This window comes from Saimiri boliviensis, chromosome 6 (assembly GCF_048565385.1).
Source record: "Saimiri boliviensis isolate mSaiBol1 chromosome 6, mSaiBol1.pri, whole genome shotgun sequence".
NCBI classification, from domain to species: domain Eukaryota; kingdom Metazoa; phylum Chordata; class Mammalia; order Primates; family Cebidae; genus Saimiri; species Saimiri boliviensis.
This window is the reverse complement of record NC_133454.1, coordinates 25,059,036-25,081,051: the sequence shown is the minus strand read 5'-3', so window position 1 is coordinate 25,081,051 and position 22,016 is coordinate 25,059,036. Positions and strand designations below refer to the sequence as shown.

The 22,016-nt window shown below is 57.6% G+C and overlaps 1 protein-coding gene across 7 annotated transcripts in view; it reads left to right on the top strand.

The window, feature by feature from the left end:
• The first annotated feature begins 1,065 nt into the window (after window positions 1-1,065).
• IGSF9B (immunoglobulin superfamily member 9B) overlaps window positions 1,066-22,016 on the top strand; it is a 57,480-nt gene continuing 36,529 nt past the window's right edge. For 6 of the 7 annotated variants that reach the window (XM_003942969.4, XM_010330794.3, XM_074400427.1 and 3 more), the window contains exons 1-7: window positions 1,066-1,359; window positions 11,790-11,987; window positions 13,667-13,813; window positions 19,164-19,315; window positions 19,617-19,734; window positions 20,914-21,055; window positions 21,347-21,492. In XM_003942969.4, coding sequence (XP_003943018.2) covers window positions 1,296-1,359; window positions 11,790-11,987; window positions 13,667-13,813; window positions 19,164-19,315; window positions 19,617-19,734; window positions 20,914-21,055; window positions 21,347-21,492 — 967 coding nt within the window. In that variant the 5' untranslated portion in view covers window positions 1,066-1,295. The other variant, XM_074400429.1, reaches the window with a different exon arrangement.

Here is a 22,016-nt window from a genome sequence, read left to right as displayed (position 1 = left end):
TTGTAGTAGATGTTTCCATGACATTCATTTATTTCTTCTGCAAATACAACTGTATTGGGGGAGGGGAGGGAGAGAAGCTAGGGTAGGGCGATTGGGACAAACGAAGACCTTCCAGTATCCTATTTACATTTCTTTGTAGGATAAGAAGCCCCTTCCCTTTCTCTGGGTCTCCTCTATCCCAGACTCCTAAAGCGTTCCCCAAGCCCATCTTGGCCTCGGGCGGCCGAGACGGGGCTGGGCTCCGAGTAAGGTGGGGAGGGGAGGAACCATGTGCGTGAGGAAGCAGCCTTTATCAGGAGAAGTGGGGGAAGAAACCCCCAACTTTGACAGCTCAGAGTGGGGATTCAGTAATGATGAGCAGCAGTGACCAGCACCGGGGGTGGAGTGTGTGTGCACGCGTGCTCCTGAGGGATCTGTGGCACTTCGCAGCTGAGCCAATGACTCACTCAATCTTAGCGACTTTGAGAGGTCATTTTAGTCATCCCCCGGCCTGCATCACGTTTGGAGGGGGTGGTGCGCCGCTCTGGGGACGTGTCTGGGTGCGGTGGGAGTGGGGGTGGGGAAGCGGCGCGTGACCTCTTTGGAAAGATTTCCGGCAAAGGACGTTCCCCGGCTCTCGCCGGCCGCCGGCTCCCGGGTTTCCCCCATCACGGAATCAGCATGGTCCTCCCGGGAACTGCTTTTTGCAGGATGAAAACCGGACGTTGGGTTCCAGGGGGGGGCGGGGGCTCCACTCCCCTCAGACCTGTCCCGGGAAATGGAGACCCGTCAGGGTCCCGTTAGAAGCTACCGTTTCCTTCACCAGAAACTTGCCATGCAGTGTGCGCCGAGAGAGAAGCGGGCAGAGACGCTACACCGCCTTCTCCCCGGCAATGCGCATGATTCTGCGGCTCTGTGCTCGCCACGCTTCAACGCACCTTGAAATGGGCTCGCCTCCTTCGCCCCGCGACGGGCGGACGGCCGAGCCAATCGGGGCCCCGGACGGCGGGCGGCGCCCAATAGACGCGCGGCGGGGGCGGCCCCGGAGGCCCGGCCCGGCTAGGCTGCACCGCGGACCTGGCCGCGCTCCGCCCGGGCGAGTAGTGCAGGTGCCGCTGCGCCGGGGCCTGGGAGGCGCGCGCCGAGCGGAGCGGAGCCGAGGAGGGATGGAGAGCGGGCCGCCCGGGCTGCAGGAGCACCGGCGCGGGGCGTAGGCGGCGCGAGGCGGGCGCGAGGCGGGCGCTCGGGCGCGAGGCGCGTGCGGGCGCGGGAGCACTTTGCGATAGGATGAGGCTCCGGGCTGGCGCGGTAGTACTATGATTTGGTATGTGGCCACTTTCATAGCAAGTGTGATCGGCACCCGAGGGCTTGCGGCTCAAGGTGAGTTGAAGTGCGGCGTCCCTCCCTACCGCTCCCGGCGCCCTCGGCCCCTCGCGCCCCGTCCCCCGGTTCCCCGGACCCCGGGTTCCCATCTCCCCGGCTCCCCGGCTCCCCGGCGCTCTTTCCTGCGGGTGAGACTCGGGCTCCGGCTTGGGCCGGGCGCGCCCTGGGGCACTGTCGGGGAGCGACTGGGGGCCGCGGGCTGGAGGGGTGGGAGGAAAGGCGCCCGAGTCCACGGGCTGCCGGGCACTCGGGGAAAGGACGCCGTGGTACCCAGGTCGACTGCGCCCGCCACGGGCCCCACGGTACACACCCGCGCGGCGAGCCGGTCGCCTCCCGCCCCGGTGGCCGCCTCCCAGAGGTGTGGGAAACTCCGGCTGCGGGAGTTTGCGGTCTCTGGGCAGGCTGCAGCACGCTCGAGCCCCGCGTCGCGAGGAGCGCCTGCCGGGAAGCGCGGTCTGGAGCCCTGGGACTCGCAGCACACGCGTCTAAGACTCCGGGTTCGCGGCCCTGCGGGCGCCCGGAGCTCTGCTCGCGCCCCTCCTGCCCACACATCCTGGCAGCCGGAGGTCTGAGCCCCCTTGCAGGGGCACCCAGTGAGAGGAGGAGGATTGATGAGGCTGGCTTCGAGGAGTGTCCGCTTTTGGCTGGACCCGGCCCGCGCCCGCGCCTCTCTGAGCGGCACCTGCCAGGCAAAAGTTCCCCGGGAGCGCGCCGCAGCCGCGCAGGCCCCACGGTGCCCTCCCGGGCTGCGAGGCAGAGCTGGCTGGGGGCGGGGGGAGGGGAGGGGGGTCCCTACGCTGTGAATCCGAGCGGAGGGAGGATTTTTCTCTTTCCTGGTTCTGAACTGGGGGAGACGCAAGGGGGGAAGCCACCGAGTTGGGTGATGCGTGCGTGAGCGCGCGGCTTTTGCTTTGGAGATGAGCTGAGCGACCTGCAAGCCTCTGGGTGGCACCCCCGGCTCTCGGCCCTTGTATGGAAGTCGGAGCGGAGCCTGGTGGGTGCCAGGACTGTGAGCTCAGGGCTGTCAGCCCACAGACACGACCTGGCTGCGGGCAAGTTCACCAAGCCGGAGGAGATGGCGGCGGGAGAGAACCCGCCGTGGGTGGGAGTCAGCAGGCAGGACCCGCCGACGGAGTACCCACTCCCAGCGGCGCGGGGCACCGGGTGGGCTGGAGGCACCTCTCACGGGGTTCTCTTGTCATCCGTCTGTGCAGTGGGTAGTGCTTCAAGAAACTTTCTGGAATGGAATGAATATGTCGCCTCTGCTTGGGGTCGGGGGTGATGGTGTCTGAAAACAGAAACCGCGGAGGGCGAAGGGGAGGGTGATTTTATTAACTGACATGTTGGTCCGGGTGGTTTTAAAACTCTTCATTTGTCAGGTGGGAACACTGAGGCCAAGGTGGTGGCGGAAGCTTACGGAACCGGGGTGGATGTGAGGTGGGTCGGGCTGCGCTTGACAGTCTGCCTGGAGCCTCATCCTCTTCCCCCATTTCCTCGTCGTCTTCCAATGCCCGCATCCTCCTCCCCTCCCGTTTTTGGTATGTTCCTGCTATGGGACTGTCCCTGAAAGCACAAAAGGATGAGCTGGGATCTTTGAATAGAAAAGAGACGCTGTAGAAAGGCTCTGAAATAGCCTCCGAACCCCAGTCAGGGTGGGGGGAATGGACTTCTTTGCAAGTTTAAACCCAGAATAAAGGAATATGAGTTTATACTGCAGCAACACACAGAATTGCAAGATAGAAGGAAGGGCTTCCCAAAATTGAAGGTTGTCGGGCATGAAGGTTATGCCCTCTTTCAGGGTGCAGAGGGGTCCTTCTGTCTGGAATGGCTGGACGTGTACCCCTGTCTGGAAGCAGAGGGTGACCTTACTGGTCTTAGGGTCTTTTTTTTAGCCTCAGATGCTCTGTTTGTGGTAGTTAAGGACCTACGTCTAGAGCCATAAGACTGGATTCGAATTCTGGCTCTGCCACCTGCTGACCCTGTGACCTTGGACAAATTCTCAGCCAATGTCGCTTGCCTCAATAGAAAATGTGCTAACAGTATGTGCTTTTAGGGTTTTTAGGTGAGCATTAGTGTTATAAGGAAAGAACCAACTACCTGTTAAATAGTATGTGCTCAGTAAACATTAGCATTATTATTGAATGTCCCTGGGATTTCAGGATCCTCCTCAGTTTCTTTCCCTTGGGCCATTCAGGGCACCAGGAGCTGGGAACGTGTTGCAGGGAAGTTTGAAAGGCTGTCAGTGCCAGGAAGGAAGACCCCTTTCTGGGCTGACCTTTTCTGGGCAGAACCTCTTGGACCTGACATCCCAGAGACACGTGTGCAGGCCTTAAAGCTGCTCGGAAGTCCTTTGCAAGGTCTCCGAAGCGGAAATGTTGTCAGTGGCCAGAGGTTTATGGAAGGACACAGCCCGGGAGGTAGGGGCTCCCAGCACGCAGCCTCTGGAGGGAGAGGATGGGCGCTCGCTCGAGTGAGCAGTACCAGCCAGTGTTCAGATGCTGGTGAGGCTCCCTGTGAGGGCTCAGCTGTTCCCTGACTGGCAGAGGTGACTTCTGGGGAAATCCCTCAGCAGGAGGGACTTTGAGGTGCTACTCTTAGGATTTGGCCATGGCAGGGGCTGCTCCGGCAGAGGGACAAAACGGATGGTGCTATGTTGGGACTCCACTCTAACAGCCCTTGGGTGTGGGACAGAGGTCGGAATGGGCTCCTCCTTTTGACTTTGAGTGTGTGTGCCTGGGAGGTGATGAAGGTCAGTGAACAGGTTGAGGGAGTGTGGAGAAGAGAGGGGCTGGAGTGGTACCCAGAACCTGGAAGACAGTGATTGGTGTAGACTCAGTATCTCAGACAGCTGCTGAGCCAGCCGCGGGGAGTTCCCGCTCTGTGGGAGGACCCTGGGCCGTGCTTAGCCGACTGTGGACCTTGGATAGGGGAAGGAAGTCTGGGACTTTACTCCCACGGCTGCCTCCTCTGTCTGCCACAGATTCTGTGGTTGCATTATGCCTGACTACAGTGTCCCCAAATACAGTGGCGTTCTGACTCAGATCCTGCTGGTAGTTGAACCACTGCCCTCTAGTCTCTACCTGGCCTTGACCTACTCTTTTTCCTTTTGGTAATGAAGATGGGAGGGTGGAGGTTTGGACCCAGAGGTTGCTGTCAAGACCCCGTGGTGACCCTGTTGGCGGAGAAGGACTGAACTCCGAAAGTGGTCAGTGGGTGGATTTGTGTGTGTGTCCTCAACACACACACGCTGGGGACAGGAGTGTATCTGGCACTGTGTGCCCTGGGGGAAGCTGGGGAGTTGGGGGCTTGGCTGAGGGGCAGGGGCAAAATCAGCTTTCAGCTGTGGGCCTGTGGCCCAGCATGTGCTGGTCTTGGAGTTGCAGGGTCCCAGACCTGGAGTGGTTTTGCGTTTATGGTTCTGAGACAGAAAGCTGGAATCTGGTTACAAAGGAGCAGAGGCTGCCTCGCTGAAGATTCTGAGCCCCGCCATCTCTCTGGCCCTCACTCCAACCTCCTGTGCCTTTGCCCTCTCCCAAGCCTGGGAGCCAGTTCTCAGGGCCTGGCAGGCTGTGTCTTCCTCCTCGGCTCTCTCTTTTTCAGCCCTGCTGGGTGCTTCATCCCGTCCCCACAGCCTTTCTATTTGCTGAGCCAAGATGTAGGTGGGGTGGGAGATAAGGTCCAAAGAGGGCTGGGCCTGAGATTTAAGGTAGCTCACTTCTCCATATCCTGTGGCTTTCTCGGGCTGGGGTGCAGGATGCTCAGGGAGCGGTCCCCTTCCACCTGCTTCCTCGAACAGGTTAAGCAGCTTGTGTGAAGAGTGGATCTGAATGGTCAAAAAGCTACAACTGCTGAGAGCTTCCAGCTGTCCAGAAGTGTGTGTGTGTGTGTGTGTGTGTGTGTGTGTGTGTGCGCGCGCGCGCATACACATATGTTCCTATAGGCGTGTACATATGTGTGTGCTCTTGCATGTGTGCATATATGTGCCCCTGTATGTATATGCATTGCATATGTGTGCACACCTGTATGTGTGTGGACCTCTGCCCACACCTGTGCATGTCCATGCATGTATGCCTGTGTGCACACACACGTGCAGCCTGTATGTGTGCATGCCCCCAAGTGCTTGAGTGCCTGTGTGTTTGTGTGCACATTCGTGGAGTGTGACAGGGTGGGGAAGTCAGTGTGCAGGCACGAGGTAGGGCCACTCCTCTCCCCTGCAGCCTGAGAGCAGAGAGAGCCTTGGAGCCAGTTCCTTGCCTTCCTGTCCTCTCCCGCCATGCCGTGGTACCCTCGGTGCTGGCCTCCAGGCAGCCTAGAGGTTATGAGAGTGGCAGGCCCCAGCCCAGGGCCTGTCTGTCTCCCTGAGGGTGTGACTGTGGTCTCAGTTGCTCACTCCAGAGGACTGAAGGGTTGGAGAGGCAGCTTCTGCCCATCCCCCACCAGGCACTGCCCACGGGTGTGAGCCCAGTCTGCTGGAGGCAGCTGACCTATTTTTCTTGGGAATCTTCCTGCTTTTCTGTTCTCTCTTGCGTGAATAAGCAGGAGATGGGGCCTCCGAGAGGGCTCTGGAGAAAGGGTCCACGTGGGCCAGGGCTGGGCTCCGGAGCCTCAGCTGGCCTGACTGTCCTTTGAGAAGGCCCCACTCAGCCTGGCCTTCCGTCCCTTGAGTCCCCTTGCCTCCCTCCTGGTTGTGTGTGCCCCCGAGATGGAATAGGGGCCTGTGACTTGCACGCAGGCACAGACTGTACGAGGTGAGTCACTGTCTTCGTTTTCTGGCTTCAGAGTAGGAATGTTGACGTTGCCTGGGGAGTAAACATGGGACTTCGGCTTCCCACGGACTTACCGCCTCTATCTGGCACCTTACCACGGAGCCCAGCCTCCTGGGGGCCGAACCCATGGCGCCCTCTCTTTGCTAGGCTGCCTGCTGGCTGCAGGGCCGCGTGCACCTGGGCCCTGAGAGTGCGGGGCAGGCCTTTGCCCAGGTGGGGAGAAGGGCCGTGGGGGTGTGGCTTTGCCTCTGCTGAGTAGCCATTAAAGGAGCAGAGCGGAGATTGAATTACTGACTTCCTTCCTGCCAGTGGCTCCTGGGGAAAGGGCTCTTGGAAATACAATCTAGCAGAGAGCAAATTAAGGTTGCTAATAGCATCCCGGCCTCACAGCTCCTGGGGAGCCCAGCTGAGAAGGGTCAGGGCAGAGCAGCCCTTGCAGAAGGAAGGAGCCTGCCGAGCCTGCCCCTCCCCAGTGCCTCTCTCTCCCTCTCTCCCTAAGGAGCAGCTGGGTCTCCCTGACCCCTGGCTTCTGAACTGAACCAGAGAGGTTTGGTGGCAAGCAGGGGCTGGGAGGGCCGTGAGGGTCCCAAGGGGAGACCACGAAGGGTGGACATGCTCTGAGGCGCTGCCGGGTTGGGTGTGGGGGACTCCCCGGAGGCAGAACGGTGTCCAGAACGGCCTGTACCTGCCTGTCAGCGTTTTGGGCCACGTCTCTCCCCCGCCTCGTCCTTTCTGGGTCTGCGCTGTCCTCTGGGCGTGTGCCTCCCACTTTGCGAGAGCCCCGGCTCTGCCAGCTTCCTGGAATCTCCTGGAGCCTCCTGGCTTGTCAGGGAGGAGGGGTTGGGGGACTATTGGGGGCTGTGCCTTTTTTGGACTCAGCAGGGATTATTTTTAGGCTGGCAGATGGAGGTGGCGGTGGCTGTCGCTGGTATTATTAGACAACAGGCCTGTGGTTTGGAAGTCTGGTGCCCGGAGGAGGAGGAGGAGGAGGAGGAGGAGGAGGAGGAGGAGGAGGCCGCAATAAGGACTTGTACTAATGAGCAACAGAGGCTGGTGCTCATTCCGTTCCCTGCTTCCCCAGCTACCAGCTAGACCCAGGTAGGGGTCCCAGAGTCTCAGGCAGAAGGCCAGAGTCCCCAGAGCTGGTTGGAACCCACCCAGCCGCCTTCTGAGACAGGCCCACCCTATGGCCCTAGGCTTCAGGGTCTGGACTGGCAAAACCTGTCCCAAGTGTGGGGTCGGAGTTGCCGACCTCTGTCTCAGGCCCTAAGAAAGGGAAAAGGGAGGGACAGGAGGATCAAGAGGCCTTGATCCCAGGGCCTGGGTTGGGCCAGGATGCCCTCTGCCCCATCTGCTTTCTGAGAAGGACAGGGAAGCCAGCCATGCGTTGGGCACAGCTGGAACTGAGTGAGTTTGGGTGAGCTCCGCAGCTCCCTGTTTGCTCATTTTTCAATGGGAGACAGCAGTGCCTGTGTCAGGAGGCCATTGCAGGCAGGGACGGAGATTCCCTGCGTTCCCAGCCCCGAGCCTGGTGTGCAGCAGGCATTCACAGCATGTGAGGCTTGCGTGCCAGCTGATGCTGTCCCGGCCCTGCGCCTCACACCTTCCCCTGCACACCTTCCTCCGTATTTAGAGCAGTCCTGCTCTCAGGTACCGTCCTTCCCTAGCCCTTCCCTGGTGGAGGAGCTCCAGGTTGTGAGTGTTGGACAGGGGCTGTGCCAGGCCCTAGATGCCTCATGGTTCTGCACAGGGGGTCCAACGGCAGCCCTGGACTCAGTCACCCCACTGGGTACCACCTGTCCCAGAGAGCAGAAGATATATACCCTGTGGGCTTCCCAAAAGGTCAGCCAGACCAAAGGGAGCTGGCACACCCCTGAGATACAGATTTACTAGGCTCCAGGCACTGCTATTTCTGGCCTTGTCTAAAAACAGTGTGAGACCTATGGCACCGCATGGCTGCCTTCCACTATGCCCACCCCTGACAGTGCCAGTGTTCCCCCTTTGAGGGAGGAGCCTGGCCCCTCTGGGCTGCTGTGATGGGAGGGGGGCTCAGCACACTCCAGCCTCCCCTTTCCCTCTTCCTCCTGGTCCTCCCCTTCCTCCTGACTCCCTTCAGGAGCCAGCCCTTCCCCCTTCCAGTCTCACTCTGCCCCCATCCAGGCTTTGGGGTGCTCTGACAGTGTTCAGGTGGCCTGAGCTCTCCTTCCCAGGGCTAGGCTCTGCACCTGGCCCATCCTCCAGCCCTCCTCCTTTACGGCTTTGCAGCGCTTCCACTCCTGGATGTGGGTGTGGTTTCCCCCTATATTTGGGCTTCTCTATCTCTCCTCCATCTTTCCTCTTTACTGCCAGCCTGATTACTTTTTTTCACGTTGAGCTTTTCTGGAGAGAGTGTGTTATTAGACATACTTTGGCTCAGAAACGATCAGGCTTAGGGAGAAGTGTTTGTGGGTGATGGAGTGAGAGAACATGCCGTGCGTGTGTGTGTGTTTGTGTGTGTGTGTGTGTGTGTGTGTGTGTGTGTGTGTGTGTGTGTGTGCGCGCGCGCGCATGCGCAGATGTGTGTGAAGGAGATGGCGGAAAACTGATAAATATTTTAGGATTCAGAAAAGCAAGAGGGTTTGGACTGAGTATGGAGGCCAGGACATGGGTGCCTACACCACTGCTGTATTTTGGGGAAGCTCCCTCTCATTTCTGTCTTACTTATCCTCTTTGGGGTGTGTTCTCTCTGCAGCTGCCTCTCCCTGGTTGAAAGAGTCTTTGGGAAGAGATGCAGGGAGGGGACTGCCTGCCTTGGGGGTAGGCCTTATGCTGGGTGCTCAGCACTTAGCCTAGGGGCTGGGGCTGGGGTGGGAGCCCGGTGCTGGGGAAGGTGTGAAGAGGCTGCCTCATTTCTATGCACTGAGAATTAGGCAGGCTAGGTGCAAATGAGCAGCCTCACAGCGGGAGCCCATGTCAAAGCCCACCCACCTCCTGGCATTGCCCCCTAGAGCCCTGCACCTGGAAGCCAGCTCACTAGAGCAAAACTTCACTGTTGGAGGCCCCTGCTGTCTCCTTAGGCCTCTGTTCCTCCTGCCTGGGCCCTAGGGCCAAAGCCCTGGGAAGGAACCACCTTCTGTGGCCCACTCTGCCCTCCTCTAGGTAACCTGGCCCCTGGGAATAAAACTTCCTCCTCTTCCCCTAGGCTCCTGTAGTTTCTTATCTCCTCATTGGTCTGTGCTGCAGACACACACACACACACACACACACACACACACACACACACACCCAAGCTCATGGTGCCTATTATTCACCCATTCCTCTTGGTCCAGCATCTGCCTTTCTGCTCCTGGCTGCTGGGAGGCAGGCTCTCCTGCTGAGGGCCCCTGGGGCTGTGGGGGAGGTGAGGCTGCAGCTGGGTACTCTCCCCGCTTTCCCTGAGGGGCGGGGATGCAAACATCCTGAAGCAAGGTTGAGGGTGGGGGAATTGGGAAACCTGCTGGGGCCTCAGGCAGGTGAGTGCAGTGCTCTGCTCTATCCAAAAATACTCTGTGATCTTAGCTCTTTCTCTAGAAAACAGTGATGTCACCGGGAGCCAATCAGCTTCTGGAAGGGCTTGCCTCCTCCCTCTTCCGCAACTTGCAGGGGAGGGGGAGAGGGAGAATGAGACACACAGAGATGTCATACAGACAGACACGGAGAGCCACAGACACGAAAGTACACACATGCAGAGACAGAGCCCTTGCATACAGAGAAGCAGGCAAAGCCCCTCCCCTTCTATGAGCCAACTGAAACACACACACACACACACACACACACACACACACACACAGGCACGCTGGTAGATGGAAACAGGGAGAAAGATAGGCAGGTAGATAGTCACCCACATAGAGCAAGAGCTAGGGAGAAACAGAGACAGAGAGAGACATGGAGGAGGAGCAGGAGCCAGAGAGAGATGGACAGAGAAATGCAGAGATGGAGCCAGCAAGGCAGACAGGCAGACAGATAGACAGATGGAGGAGCCAGAGAGAGACAGATGCACAGAGATCCAGAGAAGGAGCCAGAGAGAGACAGACAGACAGACACACACACAGAGGAGCCAGCAAGACAGACAGACAGAGATCCAGAGATGCAGAGAAGAAGCCAGAGAGACACAGACACAGAAGTCAGAGAGAGGCAAAAAAAAGAGACAGAGTGAGAGGGAGAGCCAGAGAGCCCACAAAAAGAGAGAGAGAGAACACACGCAGAAGAGCCCGGCATGTGTGTGTGTGTGCACACACACACGAAAGTGTCCAGACACAGATGTGAAGGAATGGAGACAGGAAGGTGCACACGGGGGCCCGAGACGCAGAGGGAGTCAGACCAAGCCACCAGAATGGGGAATGGCAGGGGCTGGTGCTGCCCTCCTCTGGGCATCCTCTCCTGTGAGAGGCCCAGCCGGCTCCCTGTCTTTGGGCTTTGGTACTGCAGCTGCTGTCCTAGGTGCTGCCTTGGAGAGTCCGGTGCCTGGCCTGGGACCCGGAGGGTCTGGGGCTGGGGAAAGCTGTGGCCCATTGCGGGGGTGGCGGTAGGACCAGGGAACGAAGGAGGTGAGGCTTCCCCTCAGCCATCCCTTTCCCTAGGACGTAGCTGGACAAGGTGACCTTGTGGTCTCCCTGGCACTGCCTGGCAGCGGAGCCTGGCTTGGGAGGAGGGCTGCATGCCCTGTTTGAGCCCAGGAGCGGGGCTACGGTGCTTGGGGCCAGTGGCTCTTCCTTTCTGCAGCATCCTCCGGCTTGCGGTGGGGTGGAGGCGGGGTGGTCCTCCTGGTCGTTGCCTTGCTGGCCCCCTCTGCTGCCTGCCAGGGTGGGTGTGCCCTATCCCACCGTCTGGTTTTGTTTTCCTCTGCCCAAGGTAGGGGCAGCCCTGGGGTCTCCCCAGCTGGTCTCCGTCCCCAGCATCCTGTTCTAATGGTGGTGTCTGGAGCTTGGGCCCCTCCCACTGCCCCCTCTGCAGCGGGGCTGGCGAGAGCTGTGCTGGGAGGAGGGGCTGGAGAGGCTGGCCAGGCCTGCGGGGCTTTCCCTCTGGTGTTGCCATGAACAGCCTCGGCTGAGCTTGTTAGGGATTTCCCTGCTCCTGCATGGAGTACCCTTGTTTTGTGCCGTGCACATCAGGCTGAGCTGGGGGTGGGGTGGAGGAGGAAGGCTGGCTCTGTCATTTCCCACCAGGCTGTAGTGGGAAGCATCCTGGTACAGAAAGAATGTTCCGTGTGCACAGGCGGCCACAGCTGGGCAGTACTGTGGGCCTCCAAAGGGGGCGGAGGCCCCTCACCTCCGTGTCCTCGACTCCTTGTAATTCTTGGGGCCGGATGCAGCAGCGGGTGGGGCTGGATGACGCCTGCTGCTCTTTGAGACTGGGGAGGGAAGATCTGGCATGTAGTACTGAAGAGAATGGCTTCTCTCTCCTTTCCTCTGCCATTCCTTTCCCCCAAGTTGTGGATGCTTGGGGCCCCCAGGACAGAGGGAGGTATGAGCAGCAAGGTGGAGTGGGATGGAGGGTGTGTGTGGAACCCTCCCGGGAGGGCCCGGTAGCCCATGGAGGGTGGCTGGTCAGAGAGGGGGCAACCTTGTGACATGGGCTTGCGGCTGCCGAGGCAGGATCTCTTTGTCACCTTTTTTCTGTGTCCAACCTGGCTGTCCCCATCAGGCGCCCACGGCCTGCGAGAGGAGCCCGAATTTGTGACGGCAAGAGCTGGGGAGTCCGTGGTCCTGAGATGCGACGTGATCCACCCAGTGACGGGACAGCCCCCACCCTATGTTGTAGAGTGGTTCAAGTTTGGGGTCCCCATCCCTATCTTCATCAAGTTTGGCTACTACCCCCCGCACGTGGACCCTGAGTATGCAGGTAAGGTCTGGGCGCCCGGCTTCCCACGCCCTCCCCATCTGGAGTCAGCTCCTCTGGGGTTCCCCTCTGGGCCCTGATTTTTCTTGACCACTCTTTATCTCTGTTTCCCAGGGTTCTCCCATCCCTTGTCCTCTGGTAGGTTTTAATTAAGCGGTGGGAGGAGAGGGAAGTGGAGGTGCTGCAGGGGAGAGCCTTCTAAACACTACCGCCTGGGGTGTGAGAGGGCTGCGAGCCACGGGGGAAGCTGGGGAGGCCTGGGTGGGAGAGTGGGATGGAGAGGACAGCAGGCCGTCAGGCAGCGCTGGGCCAGGGTGGCTCGCCCTGCTGGCTGCACCCACCCCTTCCCACTTGGCTCTGAAGTCAGCGCGCCTTCCCATCCTGAGTGGACAGATGAATCTCCGGCCTCCCACCATTTGCGGGTGCCTGGTCTCTGCCTCCTCTGCCTGCTGTCCTCTCCTTCTGGCCTTGTCTGCGTCCTGCTTCGCAGTTACTCCTGCCGGCAAAGGCCCCGTGACTCATTGCCGCTGCCTGCCCCCCAGCCCTCGGGAGAGGAGGGCGTGGGTGTGTGTGCGTGTCACTGAGTGAGAGTGTGCTGGGGTTGAAAGGAAGGGAGGAAGCAGGCAGGGCACTGCCTTCACTTTCATCTTTGCTGGTGGCTTCTGAGGTCTGTCCTGCCTTTCTCAGAATGCTTCCGTCTCTGTCTGTCTTTCGCTCCTGTGTCTATGTCTCATGCTCTCTTTTTGACCAGGATTGGCTTTGAGAGTCTAGTTTTTAGGCAGGTTGCCAGTGTCAGGACAAGGAGGAGAGCAGAGGCGCTGTGCTATTGGCTGCGGTGAGGGGTGAGCTAAGAGTGGTGGGGTGGGGGGCCGACCCCAAGGGCTGCTCCACCCTGCTGGGGTCATGGAAGGGGCTTCTGCACCTCCAGCCTCCTCATTGCCCCAAGTGAGACACAGATGGCATCCTACTGGGGTGGGGATTGCAGTTGAGGAAGGGGGGCTCCGGGATGTTTGCTCTGATTGCCAATCCTTTCCTTGTTCTTGGATTTCTGGGCCCTTCCGCCCTTAGTTCCTTGGGTCAATGGGCTTTGGTAGGATACGAAGTCTCTCTGGCACTGACAGCAGGACTGGGAGGGGACCCTAGCATCCTGGTCCCCAGCCTGCCTTCCCTCTGCCCTAAGGAGGGAAGCTAGGTGAGCCAGTCCTGGGCACCCTGCTGGGATAGGGACATTGCTCAACCTGAATGGAGGTGCTCCTGGGTACACTGGAGACCCCCCCCCCCACCTTCTGTTGGTACTTTCTTTCTTTCTTTCTCTCTTTCCCTCTCTTTCATCTCTTCTCAGCTCTGTATCCATCATGCCTAACTTTTGTCCCAGGAGATCTCCAAAAGAATGGGAGTATTCTAAGGAACTGAGGCTTCTCTCAGTGCCAAGCACATTGAGTTGCCTTGCAGGCTGGGGCAGGGCCAGCTGGGGCAGGAGAGTGGCTCCGTGGCCAAGGTGCTATGCCCTTTCCTTTGCCACCTGCTGCTGGAGGTGGGTGCCAGCTGTTATTCCAGGGCCCTGCCATAGGGAATGGTGTGAAGATTATGATGGGTCCTCTGTCTTTAGCTGCGGCAGGGGGTGGGGAGCTGCTGGCCTTCCCTGATGGTCTGTGGGGCATTTGTCTGCTGTCTTCCCCCAGGGCGGGCCAGTCTTCATGATAAGGCATCTCTGCGGCTGGAACAAGTTCGCTCTGAGGACCAGGGCTGGTACGAGTGCAAAGTGCTCATGCTGGACCAGCAGTATGACACCTTCCACAATGGCAGCTGGGTCCACCTCACCATCAACGGTGAGTGAGGGCTCCTTCCAGGGTGGGTCCACCTCACCATCAATGGAGTAGCTCTGGAGGACTGACCCAAGGGCCTGCTCCAGAGGTTCTGCTCCTGAACGCACCCTACCCGTTGCCCCCTCCCTGCTGCGGTGGTCCCATAAGACATCAGCTCGCTCCTGCAGCACCCCCACCGTCCTCCTGAAGCCTCTGCAGGCAGTGCAGGTGCCCAGGAGCGGCAGCTCTCTGCATGCCTGGTGCCGTCAAGAGTCCTTAGAGGGACACGGGAAGCTGCTGCTTCAAACCAGGAAGGCTGAGGCTTTAAGGTCACTACTGGGATTATTTCCGAGCCTCGGGAAGACCCTGCTACCCCAATTCTGGTGGAATTCCTGGGGTCCCAGAGTGAGTCTTTCTTTTTAGATTGATATTTTGGTTCTCTTTAACTGTGTTCATTTGAGTAGTATGTACCAAGGGTGTAGTGTGTAGCAGATGATGGCTAAACACTGGCAAGAAGACCCATACCCAGTCCCTGCTCATATGGGGCTTACCAGCTAATAAAATGCAGGCATCCTGGGAAGAGTCACAGTTTTAATGGCCATCAGTTACTTACAGCTCAGGCTAAATGACTTGTGCTTGGTAAGTTGCTTTTCAGGGGTCTGGGTAAGGGCAAGGAAGCCCCGAGAGCTTGCAGAGTTCCAGGAGTTGGCCTAGGCCGAGGGCCTGGGTTCCTAGCAGTGACAGCACTAGGAACTGGGTCCTCAGGGTCTCCCTGGAGGGAGAATCTCCTCTTTGTGTCCCTGGAAGGAGGTGCTCTGGAGGAGCCAGAAGGCTGGAACCATGGAGAAATGATGAATGAGAAGTGGTCCCCGTAATGGGAGGGGAGCGGGTTTTAAAAAAACATTTCATTTCATTTTTTGGCCCCAAAATTAACAGTGTGTCCTTCATTATTCTATCGATGACAAAAGTGTATCTAGCCACCACTGTGCTGCAGATACTGTGCTAGCTATTGACGCTTCAACAGCGTGGGTGCTGGGGTGTGCCGCATACAGCTTAGGTCCTTCTGGTTTTGATGCTCGAGACCGTAGATGCTGTGGTTAGAAGAGAGAAACTGATGTTCCTGCTTGGGAGCTTCTCTCAGTGTTGATCCACCCTGAAGGGTGGCTCTGTCTGCCCTGCCTAGTGGGTACTCGGCCAGACCTGTGTTTCTTTTGGGTCTGAGAACTTGTCCGGGGTCCTGAAAGCACAGAGGATGTTATGTTTTAGCAAGATCACTGGCTTTGGGAAAAGAAACCGTAAAGCTGGTGTTGGTCCAGACTGCCTAGCCCAGCCTGCCCTGTGGGAGGTAGCTGGCTCCTGTCAGTCAGTCCCAAGAGATTGATTGAAGCACATTTGAAATCTTGAGGGGGATTGTTCTGATCACCTGGCAGGCTTTTGAGTCACCCCCTTTTGGTGCCAGCTGTTGCATGAGGAGGGAATAGGAACCCAAGCAAACTGTAATTAGGAAGGCAAACCAGCCGCTAAAGTCTTGCTGCGATGAACAGCAGGCTGAGTGTTCTGCATTGCTGCCCTTCTGTCCCGTGCTCTGTCCTGAACAGCGGGCGAAATCATCTCGGGGCACTGCCTCCATTCCTTTGCCTCATCCTGGGTGGCAGTGTTCATTTCAGGAATCTGAGAAACCAGGCATTCACTCCATGTGCGTATCACCGGAAAGTCGAATCTCACTTGAAATTGTATGTTCTAGAGCAGGCATTCCCAAACTTTTTACACAGGGGGCCAGTTCACTGTCCCTCAGACCGTTGGAGGGCTGCCACATACTGTGCTCCTCTCACTGACCACCAATGAAAGAGGTGCCCCTTCCCGAAGTGCGGCAGGGGGCTGGATAAATGGCCATATGCGGTGGGGAGCCGCATGCGGCCCGCGGGCCGTAGTTTGGGGATGCCTGTTCTAGAGCATATCTGTGTCAGTTTGCGTGAGTAGGAATTGGTTCTTTGGGAATTCCTAATTGCTTTGGGTGGGATAAGCATGGAGCAAGACCTTTAAAAGGTGAGGCTCATTTCATAAACGTACTGTGTATTAGCTGTGTGGCCCTGGGCGACATCACTTACCCATCGGATGGCAGGTTCCTCAGTTACAAAAAGCAGTGCCTATGATTTGCAGGATCTGTTGTGAGGACTGAGTGAATGCTGCAAGAGAAAGGATCTTGTACAGTAGTCTGGAGTGTTAATTACATGTGGGTAATTATGTGTGAGATGCTGGCCACCTTCCTTCTCCAGAGGGAAAAAACAGAGTCAGGTGAACATCTAGTAGCAGGGCTATTAGGCTGGAAGATGCAAAGGACTTTGGTAGTCTTGTGACTCCACCAACAGTTGTCCATTTGAGACATATTTTTGGATGTCCACTCTGTGGCAGGCTCTGGGGATACAGCAGGAGGCATGACCCTGTCCCAGGTCTTAAGGAGACTTCAAGAGACTGTCACATCCAGAGATGACTGCAGGATGGCTTTGGGAGTACAAAGGTGGGAGAGCTTATCTGAAGGGATGGCCTGTCTTCAGAGACCTGGCTAGAGAGGGGAGTTGGTCACATGCAGGTGGGAAGTTGGGTAGCGTCCTCCAGGCAGAGCGGACAAGCATGCTCGGAAGCTCAGAGTGAGGAGAGCAGTGCATTCTGGGAACACGGGCAGGTTGTTCATAGGGAAGTGCTGGGACGGCACACCATGTGCTCCAGGCTTGAGAACCAAGCTGGTGCTAAAAGATGCTTTAACATAGTCCAGGCAGCTACCTGCGCACGGGCAGAACAGGACAGACCCTTCCGAGGTGAGAGATCTCCCTTCTCCTCTTCCCCCTTTCCTTCTTCCCAAGTTCCGAGGCTCCTTCCAGCATAAATGTTTCTGTTATTGAAGGAAGGAAGCCAAGCACCAGCACTCCGTTGCTCTCAAACTAGAATGTTTAATGTCAGCCGTTTTCTGACGTGGATCACCTTTGGAAAAATGAAAGGCCAGTGAACAATTAGAATTACAAATTGTCTCATTTTCCTTCCGTATTTTCTTTGAAGACCAGTTGGGTGGAAACAGACCCAATTATTTCTTTATCACATATAAAATACCCCAAAAGCCTGAGCCAAGCCTTCCTTTAGGTTGGTGAATTACATGGAGGAGAGAGCAGCCTATTTCTAACCTGCACTATTAATTATAGGGCACTTGTAAAAAAGAATTAAGTCTTGAAATGCAGCTGGCAAGCTAACATCTAATTCAGTAAATAATTGAGAGTCAAACCATTATTTTCCTGAAAACTAGAAATTGTTCAAAGTACTTTCCTGATTAGCACCTAAATAATAAAGTAATTATGTAATCAGTAAGTAGTGTGTCACTTCAGGATGTAAATTTAATTTACTATCTTTTCTTTTAAGCTTGGCACTGGAGGTGATAGAGGCAGTGTCCGTGTTAACCATATTTCAAGGGGCAGGCCAGGCAGGAAGGGTCTGTGTCGGAGATGAGCACACCTCAATTGGAAGAGGCCCGCAAGTTGGGATCCCAGGAGCCCTATATAAGGGCTTCGAATGCCTTTTTGCCATGATTTTTAGCATATTCTTAGACACTGATGAGAATTGATTTTTTCAAGGACGCGCGGGGTGTGTGATTTTGCGTGGGATGATGCGTGCTCCCGTGTTCTTTCAGTGGTCACCCTCCGCATGCCCCTGCCCCGCCCACACTGAGCTGCAGGCTTTGGGGATGAGGGATGAAAGTGGTCTCGCCATCACCTTGCTCTTAGGAAGAGTTTTGTGTTTGAGCTGGTGTTGGCATTGGTCTGTAGGTGTGTGTATGTGTGAGCACTACTCATTTATTTGTTTCATTCCTTCGTTCATTGGACAAGTGTTTGCTGAGCCCTTGGCTGCTACTTCCAGCAACTATGCTAAAAGCTGGGCATGTGGTGACCTACCCAAAAGGGGGCTGCTCTTAAGGAGCCACCATCTTAATAAAGGGGACAGGTAAGAAGCAGGTGAACACACAGAGAGACAGAGACTTGTCTGTGTCATATGCTTTGAAGAAAATGAAACAGTGTGAGGGAGCAGAGAATGCTGGAAGGGCTATCTGAGATGGGATGGGCTGCCCGGGTAAGGCAGCATTTTAGCAGAGACTTGCATCAACCAGACGAGCTCGGGTGTGCATTTCTAGGCAGGGAGAGCAGCACAGGCAAAGGCCCTGACATCAGACGTTCTTGGCGCATTTGAGGAAGACGAAGGCAGCCAGTGTGGTTAGAGTGTGCTGGGAGGGAGATGAGGTTGGTGCTGCAGGCAGGACCAGACCCTATAGCAGCATTCTGCTTCTCGGGGCAGGGCTGTGTGGTGAGGAGAGACCTCTCACAAAGCTTCCCATGAATGGCTGAGCGGCTGGCTCCTGAAGAGATGATAGTGATGGTGGTGATACTGGCACTTTTTACACGTTTATTCCTCACATCATTTCTGGAGGTGGGAGATTTAGGTAAGACCCAGAGAAGCTGAGTGACTTGTCAAGGGTACCGGAAGTGGCAGGCCAGTGCACGAACTTGGGTTTTGAGCTTCAGGTACCTTGAGATGAGCTCAGCTTGACCTGTGCCAGCCTACTGCTGTGGGCCTCAGGGCTGGAGTTCAGAACTGGGGGCCTCCTTGCCATTTCAGAAGACTGTGGGACTGACAGTCCAAGGGGTTAAGATTGACCGGATTGCTTCTACAAGCAGCTCGGGCAAATGGGACTGAGTCTGTTAGAAGCCGATTATCCACACAGGATGGAGTTTTAATCAAATCTCCAATGCAAGGGGGAAGATGACCTGGCATAATCAGAAAAATGAAGAAGGGAGTGGTTCTGGGATGGGCTGTCCACCTTCATCCACAGAAGCAAGAGAGGGAGGAAGTTGGATGATTTTCTCTGCAGACTCTGGGAAAATGAGGCTCTGTGTAGCCCTGGCCCGGACCTGTGCTAGGCCTTGGTGGGGCTCAGATGGCAAGTGTTCTGGAAATGTGGGGGCCTGGCTGAGCTGGAGTTCAAGAAGGAGGAGCTCTGGGTGTCATGGGTCATCATAAGGGGAAGGGCTGGAGGATGGAAGAGCCTGGGGAGCTGGGAGCAGACAGTGCTGTAACGGCCACCTGGAGTAGCTGCTCACTAAACAGTGAACTGGGAATGAGCTTTTGTACGGAAGCTGGGTACTGTACCAGCCAGACTGGGTTTGGATGCAGGTCTCCCTGCTGGTAATGTTGGTAGGCAGAAAGTTTTGCCCATCCCGACCTTCCTTCCTTCCTTCCACAGAGCCACGGTGAGGGTGCTGTGTGGGGGAGGCACTGCTTGCAGGGCAGCGACTTGGCTGAGGCGTGTCCTTCACCTTTGTGGTCTCCTTTGCAGCCCCTCCCACCTTTACAGAAACACCCCCCCAGTACATCGAAGCCAAGGAGGGTGGTAGTATCACCATGACCTGCACAGCTTTTGGGAACCCCAAGCCCATCGTCACCTGGCTCAAGGAGGGGACGCTCCTCGGTGCTAGTGGGAAATACCAGGTAAGTGTGGTTCTAGGTAGGACCCCTGCAGGCTCTTCCCCCTTGTCCCCAGGGCAGTCCCCGACTGCAGCCGACCCCTGATGCTACGTGCACAAGCAGAGAGGAGGCTGGAAGACCATGGCCTGGCTCAGCTGCACTGGTGGGAGGTGGGCAGGGGGGCACCTGGCCTTCGTATCCTCCAGATGCGTGTGTCCCTGTGTTCATCCCCTCCTTAAGTGTTTCGGACCGCATCTCCCTGCTTGAAGGTAGCGGTGCTGGGTGCGAGCGTGGGTGCTGAGCTCTGTCTGTTTTGGGCCCCCAGGTGAGTGACGGCAGCCTGACAGTGACATCGGTCAGTCGGGAGGACAGAGGTGCTTACACCTGTCGAGCGTACAGCATTCAGGGGGAGGCTATCCACACGACCCACCTGCTTGTCCAAGGTAGGAGCCACTTCCTCAACCTCTTTACCCCCGGGCTTCTGCAGGGATGTCCAGTCCGGGTGAGGTACGGAAGGCATTTTCCCAGGGCTCAGCTGGGGCTGGTGGAGGTGCAGGCATCCATGAAGACCCGTGCGGGGCTCCTGTGTGCCACCTGCGGTCTGGGTCAGAGCTCCCACGTGGGCTGCTTGGAAGAGGGCTGGGCCTGCAGGCTGTGGCTGGGCACCACATGGCGTGGCAGAGGGGTCCCTGCTGCATGGGTTTCTGGTTTCTCCTTCTGTTCAGATAGCATCTCTACCATGTTTCTGCCTCCCTGGGAGAGGAGACCTCCCTCGGGTCATCTATCCATTAGTGATAGCATCAATAAATAAAGATAGAAACTCGATCCAAGCCCCAGACATTTAAATAACACAGTGGGCATTTGGCAGAGCTGGGGTTTGTACAGTCAGCATGGGGAGATGCCAGTGTGACCTGTCTGGAGCCCCAGAGTTCCCCAAGATGGGCCAGAAACTGCACAGGACAGGGGAGCATCCAGGTTAGGGGGTTTCCACCCTGTGCTGAGCTCGGCCTCCTGCTTGGCCTCCCCAGCCCCGCCTCCTGGAGGAATTCTGGGGTCGGGGGTTTGGTGGCAGCTGCATGCTCCTCCTGCCTCTGAGTGCTGAGCAGCAGCCAGGGCCAGAGGTCCCTCAGGAGCCTGGATGGAAGCTGTTCCCTCTCAGGGGAGACTGGGCCACAGCTTTCCACTCTGTCTGCACATCCAGCACCAAGACTGCTGGACTTTCACCCTCTGCTTACGCCTAGGCGTCTGCACCCCCACCTGCCGTCTTTATTTCTGGCTGGGGAGCGGCACATAGCCCTGACTCCTTGAGACCGTATTCTTTGCTCCAGATTTGAAAAGAGCTGCCTTTCTCCCTGCTGCGTCTCTGGCCCGGGCTCTGCTGGGAGAAGGCGGGCAGGAAGGGTGTGTGTGTGACCATCTGGGGGTGGTCTGGGGAGCCAGGTGTGGAGGGGTGGTGGACAGGATGCCGGAGCACACATAGCATCTGGAAGCGTCTGCTTGACAGCTGTCCCCATCTCAGGGTTCAGGGCACCCCTTTCTGGGCACTGAGGGCTCCCAGGGGGCCTGGGTGCCGCTGCGATCCCTCATCAGGTGAGGTGGGGTTTGTTCCCTGCTCTCCCCAGGGCCCCCGTTCATCGTCTCCCCTCCTGAGAACATCACCGTCAACATCTCCCAGGATGCTCTGCTCACCTGCCGGGCAGAGGCGTATCCGGGCAACCTCACCTACACCTGGTACTGGCAGGACGAGAACGTCTACTTTCAGAAGTGAGCACTGTGCTCTGACTTTCTCACTGGGGTCGCCGCCCCGGCCCCCATGGGCAGGGCCCCTGAGAAGAAACCGCACGGCAGGCTGCCCCCGGCTCTGGGGGCTGGGGGGAGGCGGGCGGTCTGGTCCGTGTATCCCAAATGCCAAGGCCAGGGTCTGCATGGAAGGGCCCTGGGAATGCCAGGGGCATGGGGTTTCCTTGCCACATCTGGGGCAGTGACGGTGACTGTGTGTCTGCGGCAAGACCCCCTTCTGCCCGCCCAACCCCCTGTCTCCATGCCGCTTTGCAGCGACCTGAAGCTGAGGGTGCGTATCCTAATCGACGGGACCCTTATCATCTTCCGGGTGAAGCCGGAGGACTCGGGGAAGTACACCTGTGTGCCCAGCAACAGCCTGGGGCGCTCCCCCTCCGCCTCGGCGTACCTGACAGTGCAGTGTGAGTAGGGGTGCAGGGGAGCCTGGGTGCTGGGGCTCCCGGAAGGTTCTGGTATTAACCAGACTGTAGGCTGGAGGGCAGCAAAGACCAAGCATCATTTGGGGGAATGTGGGTGGAGGAACAAATGAGGGAAGAAGGAGGATGGCTGGAGAGGAGGCCGAGGCCCTGGCCAGTCGGGGTGGACCGGCTCCTCCTCCGTTGGCATCACTGTTCAGCCAGTACATCTCATCAGCTCGTTGCAGGCTGCACTCAGGAGGACACCTTCGAGCAGTTCCTTCTGGACAGTGGTCCTCGGGCGGGCTGAAAGCTGCCTGCCCCTATGTGCCCAGAACCTGTTGCTCTCTGGCGCCCTTTTCTCAGGTGTCTGATGGAGTGGAGCCCAGGCCTGGGCAGGGTTCGGTTTCTCCCAGCCTCACTCCCTGCCTTTCGCACTGCATCTGTGTTGAGGGCGCTGTGATCCAGCTCCTGTGCCTGCTCCTTCTGGCTTCTGGGGCTTCTCTCCTTGGGTGGCTGGAGATCCAGAC